General features: G+C 37.4%; 1 protein-coding gene across 2 annotated transcripts; it reads left to right on the forward strand.

Annotated features, from left to right (window-relative positions):
* The first annotated feature begins 1,161 nt into the window (after positions 1–1,161).
* LOC6587360 (protein PAT1 homolog 1) lies at positions 1,162–4,838 on the forward strand. Of its 2 annotated transcripts, XM_026993788.1 has the most exons (5): positions 1,162–1,238; positions 1,525–2,281; positions 2,342–3,948; positions 4,021–4,266; positions 4,332–4,838. In XM_026993788.1, exons 1-5 carry the CDS (start codon positions 1,200–1,202, stop codon positions 4,608–4,610), a joined length of 2,928 nt encoding a protein of 975 aa, XP_026849589.1. In that variant the 5' UTR covers positions 1,162–1,199; the 3' UTR covers positions 4,611–4,838. The 2 variants fall into 2 exon arrangements, with proteins under 2 accessions (XP_026849589.1, XP_026849585.1); XM_026993784.1 differs by having other exon boundaries at positions 1,525–3,948.
* Positions 4,839–18,524: the final 13,686 nt, after the last annotated feature.

Here is an 18,524-nt window from a genome sequence, read left to right on the forward strand (position 1 = left end):
TTAAATATGGTGGTAGAAAAAAGTCGACCATATTTTTTCGCGTCGCCTAGCCAGGCGAACAGTAGGACATATGTATATACTGCATGGAAATTTGAAATAATTAAAAAGTAATGTTGATAGCACTTCCGTGTTTCTATTTTTGCAATATAATTCTCCTGGCTTCCAATTAAATGAAGCAAAAACCAGATACCGACTTATTGATAAATAAAAAAGCTTTTTATTCTGTCTTGACCTTAACTTTTCCTAGCGCCTTAATTTCAGCAACTGATTCCAGATATTTTTTATATATTGTTGGTATTTTTCTGAGTCTATCAGAGTTCTGGGCGAAATAAGTTAAGTTTTTTAAGCACTCCTCTCAATAATATAATTATTTAATTACTAGTCTTGTCAACTATTTTTTTTTATCGTCAATATTTTAAGCATCACATAATGCCAAATTTCAAGAAAAGTATTTTTTTACACTGTCTTGTGGCGCGCCTTTGGTCACTCTGCCCATGCACACACCTTTCAAAATTGTATACTTTTCATAGTATTTTCTAGTATTTTTAAAGAATTTTCCAGTATCTTTTAAGACTCACCCTCTTTTCCAATGCACCAAAGTGGAATCGTGTAGAAATGCCGTGTCCCAGGCCACGTCGAATACAAATTCGTGATCAGCAGCGCATTCCTGATCGTTTGTCATTAGAATGCCAATTTTTTTAAAAATGTCGAAAAAAATAGCATGACCAATTTGTGGATAATGGAGGCATTTCACACTGGCGCTTTCATGGGGCTTACACAAACCAATTTAAAAAAAAACGTCGACATGTTAATTTCATAAAAATGTTGTTTATATGTAGCAAACGAGTAGTTAGCTTGCAGTTACTACGTAAATAAATTAATGTGATGTAAATTGTTGATCGTTTTTGCTTAAACCTTATTTTATAATAAATCGAATAAAGATGATAACCTAAAGTTGACCAGTCTTGTAGGAAATGGAGTTGTCAATCGGGTGAACTTATGAGTTCAGAGTTGAAGGTCCTGGCTAGCTCGGAATATTCAACCGAAAATCAAATGAAACTTGAATACAAGTAATTTGTCAGTATATTTACGGTATATTTCTGAGGGTCAGACCGTATACTGTATTGATGAGTCCGCTATCACACTGCTTCACTGACAAGTCATGATAATTTTTTACAAAATAGTAGTTTTTTTTCGCAATGGATAACTCGTTTTTCGGATTCGACACAACTATACCGGTGAGCATTGGCCTTAACTGTTAATATTAATTATGTTTCAATAGAAAAAGAAAGGAGCTATTATTATTTTGCTCAAATGTCCTAAAGGGCATCGTCGTGTGAATATACATCGCCCTTACACATATTTTAACGTAGAGAGGCTATCGGCCAAATGTATAAAATGGACGTGTTTATATTGTACAACAACAGCATAAATGCCATGCCATGCAGGCCGATGGATTGATTTGATGATTGTGTCTATGCCTGCCCACAATAAATGCATGTATTTATTTAATTGTACACACAGGAGGACGAAGGTGGCGATGGGCGCATTGGAGAAGAAGAATATGATGCGCTCAACGATGAAACCTTTGGGTCTGCAATAAATGGAGATTGGGAAGAAGCTCATGAAACGCTGGTGCGCCTTGGCGGAAATGGCGACAAAGTTCGCAAGAGAGGTGGTTTCGCTGATAGAAGTGCATTCGGGGGATTTTCAGCCGGTGGCAACGGCGTGCCCAGACAAACGAATGTGCTTTCATCAGCTCCCTCGTCGAGTGGCTCAACACCTGCGCCATTCAACGCACCTTTTCCTGGCACACGAAATATGGAAGACGCAGACTTGGAGCTGAATCTGTCTTCCATGAAGTTAGATGATGTCGACATTTCCTCTTTTCTCGATAGCGAAGTGGGAAACCTTAGCAATCGCATTAACTTGGACTCTGCTGTATGGGCGTCGCCGCCGTTTCCGAATAACCAACCGTTATTTCAGGAAGGCTTTCGCAGTGCGTTTAGGCCGCAAACGCAGATGAAAATCCAGCAAGAGGCCAATGCAAATTTAGCATTACATCATATGCATCCTCAAGCTGGTCCTAAAATCTCGACCCTTGAGGATATTGAACGCAATTTAATCATTCAGCAAGCAATACCGAAGCTGCAACAGCAACAGCAACCAAAAGATCGGAAAGCGTTTGATGAATTTAGCCTGGCTAACCGGCAGCATGTGCTACCATCAACAATACCGCTGCAACAGCAACAGCAGCAGCAACCTAAACCACAAAACAAAGGTGAGCATATACAAAATCATTTGCACACACCAGCACATGCTATAACGAAATTAATTGCAGTGCCCCCTGGATTCTTGACAGCGCCGCAAATCTCGCCACCAAGGACAAATTTGGGATTCCATGGCCCCCATCCGTTACCCGAGATGTTGCCAAATCCCCAATCGCAACAACAACTGAATGGTTTGGCAGGAAATCGGGTGCCGCCTGGGTTCATCTACCCACCAGGTTTGCCAGGAAGTATGCCCCAATTGCAACAGTATCCACTGCTCCAACAACACGGTGCCTGTGCCTTGCCCCCAAACTTTCCTCTAGCCGGCAATCAGCGTCCACTGCCAACCCCACATCTGCCCACAGCCCTAAACAACTTTGCAATGCATCCAAGTTTCAATGCAATGCGAGCTGCTGGCTTGCATCCGGCGGCCTTTATGCAGCCTGCGCATCCACTCCAACACCCACAGTCACGAATGCCCCCACATCCTTTGCAGGCAGCCAACAATTTGCTCAACCAGCAGCAAAACTCAATGTTCAATATGTTCAACATGCGCCTCGTGCAGGAGATCCAACAAAACCATCCGCTTCTTCAGCAAAATGCGGTCGTTGCGCGCCAGCTCCAGCAAAGTCGGGGCGGATCTGTCCCTAGCGATCAGCGTCAAAAGCAACAACTACAGCAGCAACAGCTAAATAGACGTCCAGACGCATCTGGGAACCTTCCGCAGGATGAATACGACGAATATGCAAATCTAATGAGCACACGGGACAAGCACTGGTTGATCGGTATACAGTTATCACAGCTGAATACAGACACCCCCTACATTGATGACTACTACTACACGGTCTATAGAGAGCGCAAGGCCCTGCAGAATGGTCAGGTGCGACACAGTCAGGCCCACAAAGACAACCAGTTGAACCATCCTTTAACGCAACCCAGAGGCCATGCACAACTTATACTCGTTCAGTTGGGCAACAAAAACGGCACACGCAACGGACATGGACAGAACCGCGAGCGGCGGAACTCGGAAAACACGAACACTTGCAGCACGGGTGTCAGCACAAATAATGCAGTAAGTGGAAGTGGAGGGACCAACAACACTTTACCGGGATACATTTTCTCGCCTCTGAAGTTCGAGAATTCGCTTGGTAAATTGCAATATGGCAGTGTGACAGCTCCACGTAAAATTATTGACGCTGACATCATGGGCGGTGAGGCTAGCCTCGGGGATATAGCAGGAAGCTCGGCCACTTCATCAATGAGCACAATGAGCGGGGTAAATGCAAAGTCTAACGCCGGGACACCACTTCTACCAAGTGCTTGTTGTGATATCACACCCAGTAGTATGCGCAAATCACGTCACATTTTATTGCTGATAGAAACGCTGTATCGCTATCTACTGAAACTAGAGGACCTGGAAAATACAGACGTTATGGCCACGATTGTTCTAAAGAAAAAGAAGGAGGCCGAACGAATTGCAGCTCTAGAGCAGCTTGAGATGGCAAACAAAACACCTGAGGAGCGAGCCGCCGAAGCATCTAATCCACAAAGTATCAATCCACAGCTGAATAATAAATTCAACTACGAAATAGAGACGACTGATGCCCTGGTAAATAAACTAAAGTCAGGTTTGGCTTTTGACAAGGTCGTAGCTATGATGAATGTGCGCAAAGGCAAGGTAAGTTACATATATCTCAATACGTAATACGATGTATCCAATATTTTAGTTATCGTCATTTATATGATGCAGATACTTTTACGTCGCGTTATGCCGTTTCTTACTGAGCATAGTGTATGCTGGACAGTGTGGAGTGGAGTCTTCTGCTCGCTACAGACTGTTGTTAAGAAGGACAAAGACGATCCTGAGGGCGTTCTCTATGCTTTGTACCCAGAATTCAAAAAGCACATCAGCAAAGCCAGCTTTGAAACAGTCGTCACCATTTCAGCGGCAATCACGCTGAACGACAATAAGCTAACGGGAATTTTCTGCAGTCGCGTAAGTTTACAATATTGTCAAACCCGCGACACACGAGTAAAAAATGTACAAAATTTAATTTTCAGTTTGGGATCTTATCGCTTGTTGCCTTGATACTTCGTGCCCAAGAAATATACGTGTCCAAAATTGACCCAACGCTTAGCGACGCAAATAGGCAGGAATGGCGCAAGTTTCTTGCGCAGGTAGCGTCTTGCCTCACCCGAACCATACAGAATCAGACTATCTCCGCAGCCATTGAGTCAGATGCGATTCAACCGCTAATGGACCATTTTGAAAATTTTAAAGACCTAAAACTCGATGCCCTTCTAGCATTGATAACTGAGGCCAGGCATCAAATCGATTAATTTGTCTACTATTTTTTAAAGAAGTTTATGCTTATTTCTTAATTATGCATATATTTGCAAAAATTATGTATCCAATTACTTACATATTTACAATCGCGTTTACTTTTATGGTACTATACAAAGTGAAAAAAAATAAGAATAGTGCTACAGGGTATTTCAAATCTCGCAAAGAAAATTGGGAACGTACTCAACCTTCAATAAACTTTGATTTGATAAGAGTCTCTTGGATTCTAAAAGCTCTTTATTTAAAATGTGTGTAACTGTAAAAGAGAGAAATATGTTTTTGTGTTTTTTATATAATAATACAGTATGAAAGTCTTTCTCATTGTACATACTTGTATATCATTTGTATTTGTTAAGCAAAACTTGTTCCCTTCACCATTTTCTGCAGACATTTATGATAATTAATCAAATCCAATTCGAAACGTTTCCTTTTTTCATTCATGGAAGAGCAGAAGTGGTAGTGGTAGTTGACAACAATGGTTCATAACCCTCGACAGGAAGTGAAAATTAATTTAGCTAACTACGTTTATACATTTTTAAGCACCGGCGCTCATGCATACTCATATACTCGTAAAATGTAAACAAGTAATCATAAATAATTACATACTTAGTTTCTGGTATTTGTAAATATCGGTTTTATAAAGTTTCTTCAAACAATATTTTGGGTTTCATTGAATCAAATTTGTGTGAACCCACCCTCTTTAAAGAAAACATGCAGCACAAAAGTGCATTACATCATTAGCAATGTGAATTATGCGTCCGATAATGTGGCTGCTGCGCAGAATGATCCAAATTGTGATACATTTTGACTTTGACTAAATGTAAAAGAATAAACAAAATAGGCAGAAGAAATTAATCGAACCAATTTAAATCGCAAACACTTCAATTATATTATCCTTCTGTATGGGTATCTAAATGCCGCGGATAAATATTTGTTGTACGAATCCCTAGTTATTGGGATTATTTTATTTGGTTTAAATATAATCAAATTATTGTTTTTTAATCATTTGTGTGTATTTTATTTAAATTTTGTCGTTAATTTAAATTCTAGCTTTGATCTACTTTTTTATCGGGAGTAGAATTACATACCAGAGCATAAATGTCTGTTTAAAGAAAATAAATCAGGGTCAAATGACTACTAGGCGTATACAATAAACCTTGTAGAGTAAATTGTATTTATCAAATGCAATCCAAACCCTCAAATTTCATAAATTAAATATGTTCACTGATTGAAAGACCACAAACTATGTATGTATATCTTTCCGAAGATAATATATTAAACAGATCATACCATTTCATAAATCACTATGACTTTCTCATTTTCATCGCTACATCGTATTTATGTACGAAAAAACTGAAGGGACAGAATCATAAATAGAGATCTTATTTACCAGGCTGCCGTATCTTGTTGATATAATTTGTAAAGCCCAAATGAAACAATAAGTTTCCCCGTCGTGGTTGACTCTCCTCTCATCGTTATATCATGATATAATTAACCAATAAAACATACACTTTCACCGTTTTAGCAACTACATATGTATGTATGTATATATTTTAGAGTTATCCTTCTTGGCGGCTCCGACTCATGTACGTATTTGTAGGCATATGTATATGTATGTATCCATGTACATTTATATGTATATGCCTACCGGAAATGTAGGATACTCGTAGCTTCAGAACTGAGGGACTAGGAACGGACAATGCTATTCGACTCTTCTTGTCATCCTGATCCGGAATAGGGTCGGAGATTATTCCCTCTGGAATTTAACGTTCAAGCTTAAAAACATAAAACTTTAAAAGTCTGTAAAATAATTAATCCAGTTCAGAAAGCTTACCACCACAGCAATACAGTTATCTGCTTTTCACATACCAATTATTTTGTAATGTTAGGGATATTGTTCGGGCCAGCCGCCAATGAATCATCGTAACTTGTGAACATTTATATTGCCGGGCATAAGAGCGGACAATCGCTGCCGGTACAAATAAATATTATAATGTTTGACCCAATTTGCACATAGCACTCGTAACTCAGGTAAAAAATTCAAGAAGAATCGGATTAAAGTAGCATATAAAGGATCGGTCGGCAAGTGTACATATCTAAAGCTATCGACAGAAAAACGAACTCGGTTGTTGGTTTTCATCATGAAATCGTTTGCTTCCGCATGTTAAATCTACACGAATACAAAATACACTTGCATTGCTAGTCATGAACTTACTAGTACCATATATGGTAGGTATATATGGTACATATATGTATGTATATAAAACCGTACCGTCTAATGAAACATTAGAATCGCACTGTTGAGAAAATAGTAATGTATATACAAGCTGACATACATACATATGTATAGCGGTATACATATGTACATGTGTTTAGTGTCTGTCTGGGCTTCGGGCTTTGGCGCAGAATCAAGCGCCAACGTTCCCGTTCCCGGCACATTTTGCTTTGCTTTGAGGAGGCGCCAAAGTGCGTAACAAGTGGCGGCAGCGCGCTCGAAATTTTCTGAGTCGGCGACGCCAAAACGACGGCGACGGTCACCAAGACGACAACTTGGCGGAGGGTTGGCCCACGCACACAGTCAGATTCCAGTATCCAGAGGAGGCTAGACTAGACTTAGCAGACGATTGTGGCGACCGGTCGTCCGCCGCCTGGTCTTCGACAGCATGCGGCAGGACGAGAACAGACAGTGCCGAAGTTTGTACAGGACAACGGATGCGGATACCCTGAACTTTGATTTGCAAACAGGCCAAGTGAGCGACATTGGGCGCCGGGCCCCTTATTGCCACCGTTGTCGCGACAAATGCCATGCCGTTGCTTTTACAATTAGATGCGAAAATAGTCGTCGCGTCTATGATGACGAGTTATGGCTTGTCTATCGCCTTTATTGATGACACCACCAGTCAAAGGGACGGGGGAGGACGCCAGGAGCTCGGCGGAGGGTTCCTAAGCTATTGAATGTATGATTCTGATTGCTGGGCCGATACATATGTACATATATTTACATAGGAATACGTGCACAAGGATGGTCTCTAAATTCCACACAATTTTAAATCAACCAAAATCAATCATGCGATCATATTTACAGAACAGACATTTAAATATGCGAACTGATTACAATTGCCAAAGGGGGATACCGAGACATCGAGTACCGAGACCCCGGGAGTAGAGTCGTATGTGGTGAGCTAACTTTAGACGCCAGTCGCCCGTCGCCCGTCTGTAGGGTTCCCGGTGGCTCGCTGTCGCCATCTCTCTGCGCCAGACAAAATGGCTCGCAGATAGATTTCAGCGGCTAGACGCCTAGTGTCGCCAACAACAAGTGTAAATGTGTGTCCAATGGTTCTTCTGTGCCGCCGCGGCGCGCCGTCTGTGCGTAAGTCCCTGCGCAGTCGTTCCCAAGTGCGCACTACAATACCCGTACCCGTTAGTATAAAAGGATGTCTTCGTACAAATTAAACAACTGCGGTAGCGGATTGTGTTTTTAAAAAGTTTTTATTTTACTTCGAACTTCACTGATATAGATTTAAGTAGAGGGTCACAAAGGAATTCCGGGCCAAGGGATTGCGCGATCTTAATATTTAGCTAGACTTTGCGGTGTCGCTGCTGGATCAAGACTGATTTGAACTTTCTGATCTTTGCATCGTTGATCCCTTTCGGGAATCGTTTTTCTATAAACATTTCAATTGATTTCGCCATCCCGAGTATTAGATTTCGTCATCCAAAGAGAGAACTGTAAAAGGCCTAAAGTGCAGGATCTGCAGAAAGCCGGGAGTGAGATTGTTTATGAGAAGCCGGGTGTGGGCAAACATTGGTTTTCCATTTAGGCGAGTGTCAAAGAATGGGATTGCGGCGGGGGCGCTTGAGATTGTACATCTTAGAAATCAATTAGGCGGAGGCCCAAGATTGAAATTGTTTTCGTTTTGGAAAACCAAAGATTGTTTACAACTCGTATAAGAGCTCAATGGAATTGGGTACGTTAACTCCCCCCATTCTTAAATGTTTCGTCCCGATACATTTTGAAGTTCTGATAGAGCTCTAATTTCTTCTGACAGTATTTGAATGTTGCTTTCCACTATTTCTTCTGACGGTATTCTTATTGATTTAATAAGTACAAATTTGGTTAATTTATAGCAGAAGTAAAATAACATTAACAATATCAAAATGATTAAAAATAATGTTGTTAATGGTAAGGCCGTATTACCTAATGTTATAAGGGGATTTAAAATATTAACATTATCAAAAGAAAATTGCTTATCATTTGATTGTATATAATCAACTAATTCAAAATCGCTATATCTATGATGCGATATATATTTTAGAATTTTACCCTTATCATTTATGTGGCTTATATTATTTATTACAATTGTGTTGTTGAATATAAGGAGATACGATCCTAACAAAGTAGTATTGTCTACGATATTTTTGCCTGAAACTAATATGGCACCATCCTGAATGATGTCTATTTCTTTGTTTTTTTTCCCTTTTTTTAGTGCAGTTGGCTTTAAAGCCATTAAGTAAATTGGTGAAACAGGTACTCTTTAAATTTATTTGTGCGTAATTGTTAAAAGTTTCACTTTTAAAATTATTCATTAAATAGTATTTCTCCTTACATTCACAAACTTTTTCACTTATAACTAACATTCCATCATTTTGTGAGATGGCTCTTGCATGGTAAAACTTGCAAATATCTTTAATTTGAGGATATTTTATGTAAATGATTATTAAATCTGCATTTCGAATTATTTTAACCGTTGCAATGTCCAACAGATCAGACAGTTCAACATTATGTTTTTCATGCTTATAAATGTCCTCTATTTCGTTTTTATTTAAAATTTTTGTATTGAAAATGTTTACTTTTAAGAGGGTTATGGTATCAACTAAATTTAGTAGGTCAAAAGTTATTAATTTTAAACGATGCTTTCTCAGTATCGTTTCTTCATTGAAGATGACATTCTTTAATGAATTTGATAGCAATTCAATTTCTTTGAAAAATTTGGAATTTATTACAAATTGTTTATTATTATTTTCAGTTAATTCATTTACTTTATTTTGTATTTTCAAAAAGTCGTCATGATCAGGGCTGCCTGCTATCCATTTCCAAATGGTACCTAATTCATTTATTCCCCTTTCTTTCCGTTTTGGAACTAATTCTGAAATCATTAATTTTAATAGACTTAAGTCCATTGATATTTCCCACTCATCGTCTGAATTAATTGATTTGTTGACATATTTGGATTCTTTATCAATTATCTCTCTATAAAAACTCAAATTAGTAATATGGAAAAGTTCAGCGTATGTTTCATAAGTGTAAACGTCTCTGTCGTCTTTGAGCAATAGATAGTCACTATGCGTATAGTCAATTACTTCCGCAGTCGTCAATATAACAAAAGTCAGTATTAGTATATTCGCATACATTTTCTGGAAAAAATATTTAATATTTGATGTTATCTTTATGTATAATTCTGTTTCTATTGTTGATTATAATTTTATTCGGTCGATTTTCCTTAACTACCTGCTTTTTGTATCGGGATTGAAGTTTATTTCTTTCCCCGAATTTCTTTTCATAGACTACTTCTCCTATTTTATAATCTTTTTCTCTTCTATCTTTGTTATGTATCTTAAGCATTTTGGTCTGAGCTTCCTTAAGTAATATTGGATTATGTTTGTGTTCTATTTTGTTATACAATATGTCATATGGCATTTGATTGGTCGTTGAATGTATCGTCAGGTTATATTTCAGTGCCGCCCTTATTATTATTTCTGAATAATCTGTTAGATTTAGTTCATCCTTGATGCACCGCGCTATTTCTGTTAGTGTGGAATGTACCCTTTCTACCTGACCATTTGAGGTGCTGTGTCTGGGATCAGCATAATAAATAGTTAAGTTACTTCTTTGTATGAATGATCTAAATTGTGCTGAAGTAAAGCTTGGTTCGTTGTCAGTCATTAATGATGTTGCTAACGGAAAGTGTTGTAAAATTTCCATTACCTTATTTTCAATGTTTAATTTACTTTGAATTTCCTTGACCACCAAGTATTTGGAATAAGAATCTATACAAGTTATGAATGTTAGGTTTTGGGCATAGTATATGTCTAAGTGTAATTGATCTCCTTCTTTTGCTGGAATGGGAGCTTCCCCAATTGGAATTTTTACAGGGTGTCTCCGATATTTGTTTTTGTTACAGATCTCACAATTTTTTATATATTCTTTTAATTTTTTGTGCAGGTTTGGCCAATAATACAGCTTAGTTATTTGTTTGTAATTTTCGTCTAGTCCTCTATGGGCTCTGCAATGTGTTTCTTCTATAATTATAGCTTTATCTTCTGAATTTACTACATCTTGGAGGAACTTTCTTGTGAAGAGAAATTTATTTATGAAGTTTTCCTTTAGCTTATTTTGGATAAGGTATAAATCTTCTAAAGTGCAGTGTATTCCTGTGGTTAAGTGAGGCTGAATAAATTCTTTTAAAATGATTAGCAGATTGTCAACCGTATCAAATTCAATAATATGTCGGGTATTTTCATAAACTCTTACTAACTCATGAACTGTGAATCTCCCTTGCGCTAATAGTAGCTGCTGTTTAAATTGGTTTAGAGGCTTGCTAGTCTCTTGAATGACGTTTTCGAAACTACTCTCTGCTGAATGCTGAGTATTTATGTCTGATTCTGATTCTGTCTGGTCGACATCACTATCTGTCATATGATTTATTTTAATCCGAGATAACGCGTCCGCTACTACGTTAGTTGAGCCTGGCTTATAAATGATTTTTGGTGTGAAACTTTCTATGAAGTAATACCAACGTTTCATTTCAACATTTGGATTTTTTTGCGACATTGCAAAGGACAAAGGTTGGTGATCTGTATGTATTTCAATTCCACTCACTCCGTATAAATAATTTCGCAAATTTTTTAATGCCCATACAATAGCTAATAATTCTTTTTTATTAGTAGCATATAATTGCTCGGTTTTACTTAAAGTTTTAGAAATAAATGTTATGGGATTCCCATCTTGCGACAAAACTGCACCTATTGCTATGTCCGATGCATCTGTGGTTAATGTGAATTTTTTATTGTAATCTGGTTGTACTAATTCAATATGTGCTATTAAACTGTCCTTTAAATTATTAAATGCTCCAATTGCTGGTTCATCCAGCTGTATTAATGCTTTCTTGGATGCCCTTCGTGAAACTTTCCCATTTACTCCGCTCAGATATTTTGTTAAAGGTTTGGCAATTGTGGCATAATTTCGGACAAATTTTCTGTAATACCCTGTTAGTCCTAAGAAGCTACGTAGCTCTCTGATATTTTTAGGAATTGGATAGTTTTGTATTGTGGAGATTTTGTCTGGATCTGTTTTAATGATATTTTGGGAAACAATGTATCCCAGAAATTTGGTTTCCAATTGAAAGAATTTAGACTTTTCAAGTGAAATTTTCATGTTAGCGTTTTGCAATATCTGAATTATATGAATTAGATCTTTATAATGTTGTTCTATAGTTTTTGAAAATATTATTATATCGTCCATATAAACGTGACAAGTTTTCCCAACTTGTTCTCTAAGTATATCGTCCATTGCCCTTTGGAAAATTCTGGGAGCGTTCGTCAATCCCATAGGCATTCTTAGAAATTCATATTTGCCGTTATTTATGGAAAAAGATGTTTTTTCAATATCTGATTCCCTCATTAAAATCTGATAGAAACCTGACTCTAAGTCAATGGCCGAGAAATATTTCGCTTTACCTAAATTGGCAAGGATTACTGAAGGATCTTGCATAGGGTATCTATCCGGTATAGTGTTTTCATTAAGTTTCTTAAAGTCTATTACTAATCTATGCTTAGGAGTTCCGTCCTCATTTACTCCCTTCTTTGGTACTACTATTACCGGTGAATTATATGGGCTTTTACTAGGTCTGATTATACCTTCATCTAACATTTTACTTATTTCGTTATTAACGAAATCGTTAACCGAATAAGCGTATGGATACTGCTTGCCATATACCGGTCTATCGTGTTCAGTGTTAATCTCTCCTTTTATATCCGTTCTGAACGGTAACTGTAAATTTATATTGGCATGGTCTTCTTCGATGATAGATACCATTTTCTCTCTGAGATTTTCTAAATTGTCCTCTTTGTAGGTTATTGTGTTATACAATTTCATTTTTTTCAATTCAGAATTTGCATAATTTTGAATGTCGGATATTTCTACGACGGCGCGTTCAGGATTTTTGCATCCCAAACTTTTAAATTGTTTATTGTCGGATAATTCAACGACGGCGTGTTCAGGATTCTTTAATCCCAAACTATTCGAACTTTTAGTGTCGGATAATTCAACGACGGCGTGCTCAGGATATTTTAATCCCAAACTATTAAAACTTTGGATGTCGGATAATTCAACGACGGCGGGCTCAGGATATTTGAATCCCAAACTATTGACGGATAATTCTTCGTCGGCGTGCTCAGGATTTTTTGATCCCAAGCTATATAAACTTCCTTCTACCTTTACTGAATCGCTTTTCATTTCTTTTTCTTCTTCAAAATATTTTTTTATTATATATTCCTTCAACGGAAGGATGGTTTTTCCTTCTATAAAGGTTAATTTGTTTAAAGAAAGGACCTCGTCATATATTAGTTTCTCCTCATTGTCTTTATAACTTAAAGTCCCCTTTCCTGTATCAATAACCGCTCCGATTTTCTTTAATAGGTTAAATCCTATTAGTAAATCTGCCTCCATTCCATCTATTTCATAAAACACTTGCTTTGTGTTGAAAATTGTTATATTATGGAAATATTTAATTATTGAAAACCCATTCACTGTAGCAACTTTCTTATAGATTGGTAATTCATTTTTATTGTCGTAAATTCCTTTTTTTATATAACAGGAAGTTGCTCCCGTATCTATCAAAACTTTTAATTCTCTGTTTATTTTTTTGTCTACTCTTTTTAGGTAGGGCAGACCTACTTCGGGGGCTGATCTAAAAAATGATCCTCCTCAATGTTATTTATCCTCATTGCTTTATTAGCCGGTTGTTCCGACATTTCGTTTAGTTTTCGTTTCTGCGCTGGATTGTCGTTAGACTGATTATTCGGGACTACGTTTGCCCTAAAATGCTGGGCTTGGCTATAATTGTTATTATTTCTCCTAAAATAACCGTTAGTATTCTCCCGATAATTTCTATTGTTATTATTTCCCCTGAATTGATTGCTGTTCTGTCGGTTCCGGATTTGTATAGATTCGTCTACCTCCATTGGTTCTGGGGCCTGATTTTGTTGTCTATTACCCAAGAAATAGGGTTGTCCCCAAGACATGTTATTCCTCTGCAAATCCCTTTTTTGGTCGAATGGTGAACTGTTAGTCCTAGGTTGTCGTTGGTTGAATCTTAAGGTATTAAAATTATTATTCCCTGAATTTCTGGGACCGCTGAATTGGTAGGCAAATTGGGCCCGAATGTTATTAGATTGCAATTCCTGTACCTTTGCTAAGGCATTCGGTAAATCTGGGGGATTCAATGAAAATAGGATTTCAGCAATGCCGCCGTTTAGGCCAGTGACAAAAATGCGTAAGGCATTGTCTCTAATTTTTTTATTTGATTCCTTGGTGATCTCACTGTCCTTTCCGTGAGTCATTATTGTCTTATTTATTAACAAGGTCATTTTCTTGTTAACCTCGTTATAGAAATCTATAATTGAAAGGTTCCCTTGTCGGAGAACGCTTAATTCCTGTTCTATTATGTAAATAGGTCTCTTGTCACTGTAAACAAAGTCAAGCCGTGAAAGTATGGCATCAAAATTTAGAACTGTCCCGTGGTTGGTCAGTGCGTCATGTGCTGGTCCTGTTATTTTGTTTCTCAAAATTGTTAATGCAATATAATATTGCTTACTTCCTTTCTTATATAACTTCACTGCAGTTTCTGCAGCTTCCCTCCATCCTACATATTGGTTTAATCCACCATTAAAAATTGGTAGGGATTCTATTACCTTCAATGTGGTGTCGTCTCTTATTGTCTCGTCTATTGTTTCTGCCTGATAATCCGATACCTGATCGGATTTAGTTTCTATTTGTTGTTTTAAATTTACAATTTGCTCTTGTACTTGTGAAATTTGAAGTGCTATCAATTGTTTGACCAGATCTGCTGTGAGATCGGTCCTTGCTTGAGAGTTAATCATTTTTAGTTTTTCAAAATCTAAAGTTAGCTGATCCACTTTTAATTTTTCTTATATGTTAGTTTTTATAATCTTATATATCCTAATTGAACTTATATATTTATTAATACAACTCTTGCTCACGAAATATCCGGTAGGGGTCGTCCTTCTTAGTTTGGCAGATCTTCGAACGGGTCTTCCTTCTTAAATTTCTTTGCTCAGCTGGGTCTTCTGGGGGTCTTCCTTCTTTGGCTTCGCTGATCGTTTCACTTTCTTTGTATTTTGGTTTTGTCGGTTTTGTTGGTTTTGTTTTTTTAAAAACTTTGGGTTTCTTTGGTTTTTTTTGTATTTACGAATTGCCTTGATTAGCTTTTTGTTTTATTTGTATTTTGCGTTGTATTTGTATTTGTATTTGTATTTGTATTTGTATTTGTATTTGTATTTGTTTTTGCACACCCTAAGCTCCGGTTTGTTTCCTTTTTATCTCACTTTTTTTTATCTATATCACACAGTCACTCCGCGTTTTTAATTTTGAAGGATTTATTCCATTAATTAATTGTCCTTCGGGTTTCGGCACGACGCAACACTTTTATCATTCGGTGCTTTTTAGACAACGTCGCCCCACGTTGGGCGCCAATTAAACAACTGCGGTAGCGGATTGTGTTTTTAAAAAGTTTTTATTTTACTTCGAACTTCACTGATATAGATTTAAGTAGAGGGTCACAAAGGAATTCCGGGCCAAGGGATTGCGCGATCTTAATATTTAGCTAGACTTTGCGGTGTCGCTGCTGGATCAAGACTGATTTGAACTTTCTGATCTTTGCATCGTTGATCCCTTTCGGGAATCGTTTTTCTATAAACATTTCAATTGATTTCGCCATCCCGAGTATTAGATTTCGTCATCCAAAGAGAGAACTGTAAAAGGCCTAAAGTGCAGGATCTGCAGAAAGCCGGGAGTGAGATTGTTTATGAGAAGCCGGGTGTGGGCAAACATTGGTTTTCCATTTAGGCGAGTGTCAAAGAATGGGATTGCGGCGGGGGCGCTTGAGATTGTACATCTTAGAAATCAATTAGGCGGAGGCCCAAGATTGAAATTGTTTTCGTTTTGGAAAACCAAAGATTGTTTACAACTCGTATAAGAGCTCAATGGAATTGGGTACGTTAACTTACACGGCTGGCGGCTAGTTCATTTAGAAACATGCCACCGGACACGTTCGTGTAATACAGCACGCGTTGCAGCAAAATACACGCTCAAATCCACCTTGTTTCAAAAAAGGCAAACACGCTATTGCATTTATAAAAATCTGTTGGAAAATAATATAAGCAAACTAGGGGTCAAGCCCCCTGCAACACCCGCCAAAATAAAATTCCGGGCGACTACGACGAGCCATAACTTTTTTGTATAATAAAAAGATAATACAAACAAAATGTCGAGTAATCCAGGTGGTAAGTTGAAGCTTATCCAATGACAAAATCTATCATATTCAGACCAATTCATACATACATAAATACATATGTATATATATGTACATATAACACCAGAAGTGTTAAGCAATTTTCTTAAATACTCGGTATGACTAATATTACTTTGGCAATTCTTCCTTTACTCCAACCAACTCGAGTCTAGATCGCATAATTTTGAAGCCAGAATGAATGTTTTCAGTTTTTCAAACAGCCTGTTTGCTGTACCGATACTCAGAGTCTGTTCGTCCGTCCATCATAAACATTAAACCTTTTTCCTTAAACTATCAAAAATCGGGCGATCGTATCAATATGAGCCAAAATAAAGAAAATAATTTCCCGTAGTAAAGGGGTAAAGGTAAAAGGTTTTTTTATTGGTTCTTAGATTCCTTCCTGCCGTCTTTTCATAGAGATAAATAACTTAACAAATGAATAAGTATAAAGTATATATTAAGTCCGTCTATGTGTTGATCCCTATCTTTTAGGGCAAGTCCTAACATGCCCTTCTTATATTTATAATATCTTGAGAATTTAGAATAAGGTTAGCATTACTACGCTATCCCTCTAGCAGTGAGAACGGAAAGTGTCAAATTAAATATCATAAAAAAACTACATATGTAAATAATTTATACATAGAAACGGATAAGTGCCGAATATCTTGGTTTTTTTTTTATTCATAGTAAAAATAGGATACATATATATATATAATTGGCGAAATTTTGAGATATACGTTTTATAGCGAGATCTAACAGAAGTGCGGATACCAAATTTTGTTACTCTAGCGTTAATAGTCTCTGATATTTGTGGATGCCCCAGATTTTCTTCCTTTGCGGGGGCGGAAGGGGGTGTGGCGAAATTTTGACGAGAAACGGTCAAGGTCCGATATCTCAAGATAAATTGGCAAAACCGACCATTAAACCTGTGTGTTAGAGAGAGATAGAGCGAGAAAGAATGAACTTGTTTTCTTGATTCTGGCTATAATAATTATACGATCTGGTTCAGATCGTATTGCATCAGATTGCACTCTAGAAGATATTGTTATCTTCTACGATTCTGCGTTTTTAGTTTTCTCGTATCGTCGAAATTGTGGATGCCACAGATTTTCGCCCTTTGTGGGGGCGGAAGTGGGCGGGGCAAAGTTTTGAAATATTCTTGTAGCAGTGACATATCACAGAAGTCTGGATCCAAAACATCGTTGCTCTAGCTCTTATAGTCTTTGAGCACTAGGCGCTGAAGGGGACGGACAGACGGACAGACAGACAGACAGACAGACAGACAGACATGGCTCAATCGACTCGGCTATTGATGCTGATCAAGAATATATATACTTTATGGGGTCGGAAACGATTCCTTCTGGACGTTACACACATCCACTTTTACCACAAATCTAATATACCCCAATACTCACAGCGGTGGTTCACAGCAGAAATGTGGTGTTGCAAGGTAACAAGGAAAATTTGTGCTTGTTTTATGCTTTGACCCTTTTTTGCTTAATCCGTATTTTAGAGTGTAGTGGAGTCCTTAAAATAAATCAGCCATGCAGAAAATTAATCATCAATCGGATAAAATTATGTGTTAAATCGAGAGAGAGGCAGAGAAAGAAAAACCAGTATTTATCCGCTGCTTTACTCAAATTGTTGAGAGTTTTTAATATATGTTTTTAATGGCGGATTAAGTGGGTTAATGTGAGCTCAGTTCCTTCGTATCTAAGTCAAGAATGATTTCCAATCAAGTGCTGAGAAAGAAAAACCAGTATTTTCCGCGGCTTTACTCAAATTGTTGAGCGTTTTCAATCGAATTTTTGAATGGTGGATTAAGTGGGTTAAGGTGAACTCAGTTCGTTCACTGGAGTGAACATTTACAATACCAAAATATCGTATTTATCAAATGTATTAAATTTGCTAAAATTTAAATATCGCAATATCTAATTTATCAATATTAAAACACCAGTACGACTGGATTGGGTGTTAAATATTTGAGTGCCAGCAATGAAAACAACCTCATCCTTCTTAGATACCCAATAGGCGTTTGTTTTGCCTCTTTTGTTAAGCAGGTACAATCCAGCTCTCAGCTCCTTCTTGACTTATATTTCTGTCACCAATATTTGTGGTTCTGATAATTTTGCTATGCACAGTCCAACATTTCAGTATTCAAGACCTAAGACATTGGTGGATTATTTGACTTGTAGTTCTAAGTTATATTTATAAAATGTAGTTCACGCGGGCTTCCTGTATGATCTTATCGACAGCTTCGGCAACGGAAAGGGCAATGTGCTTTCTTAAATAGAGGCTTTCGTCATTTATATGTCCAGT

This window comes from Drosophila persimilis, unplaced genomic scaffold (assembly GCF_003286085.1).
Source record: "Drosophila persimilis strain 14011-0111.01,24,50 unplaced genomic scaffold, DperRS2 tig00000000-arrow-pilon, whole genome shotgun sequence".
Taxonomy (NCBI): Eukaryota; Metazoa; Arthropoda; class Insecta; order Diptera; family Drosophilidae; genus Drosophila; species Drosophila persimilis.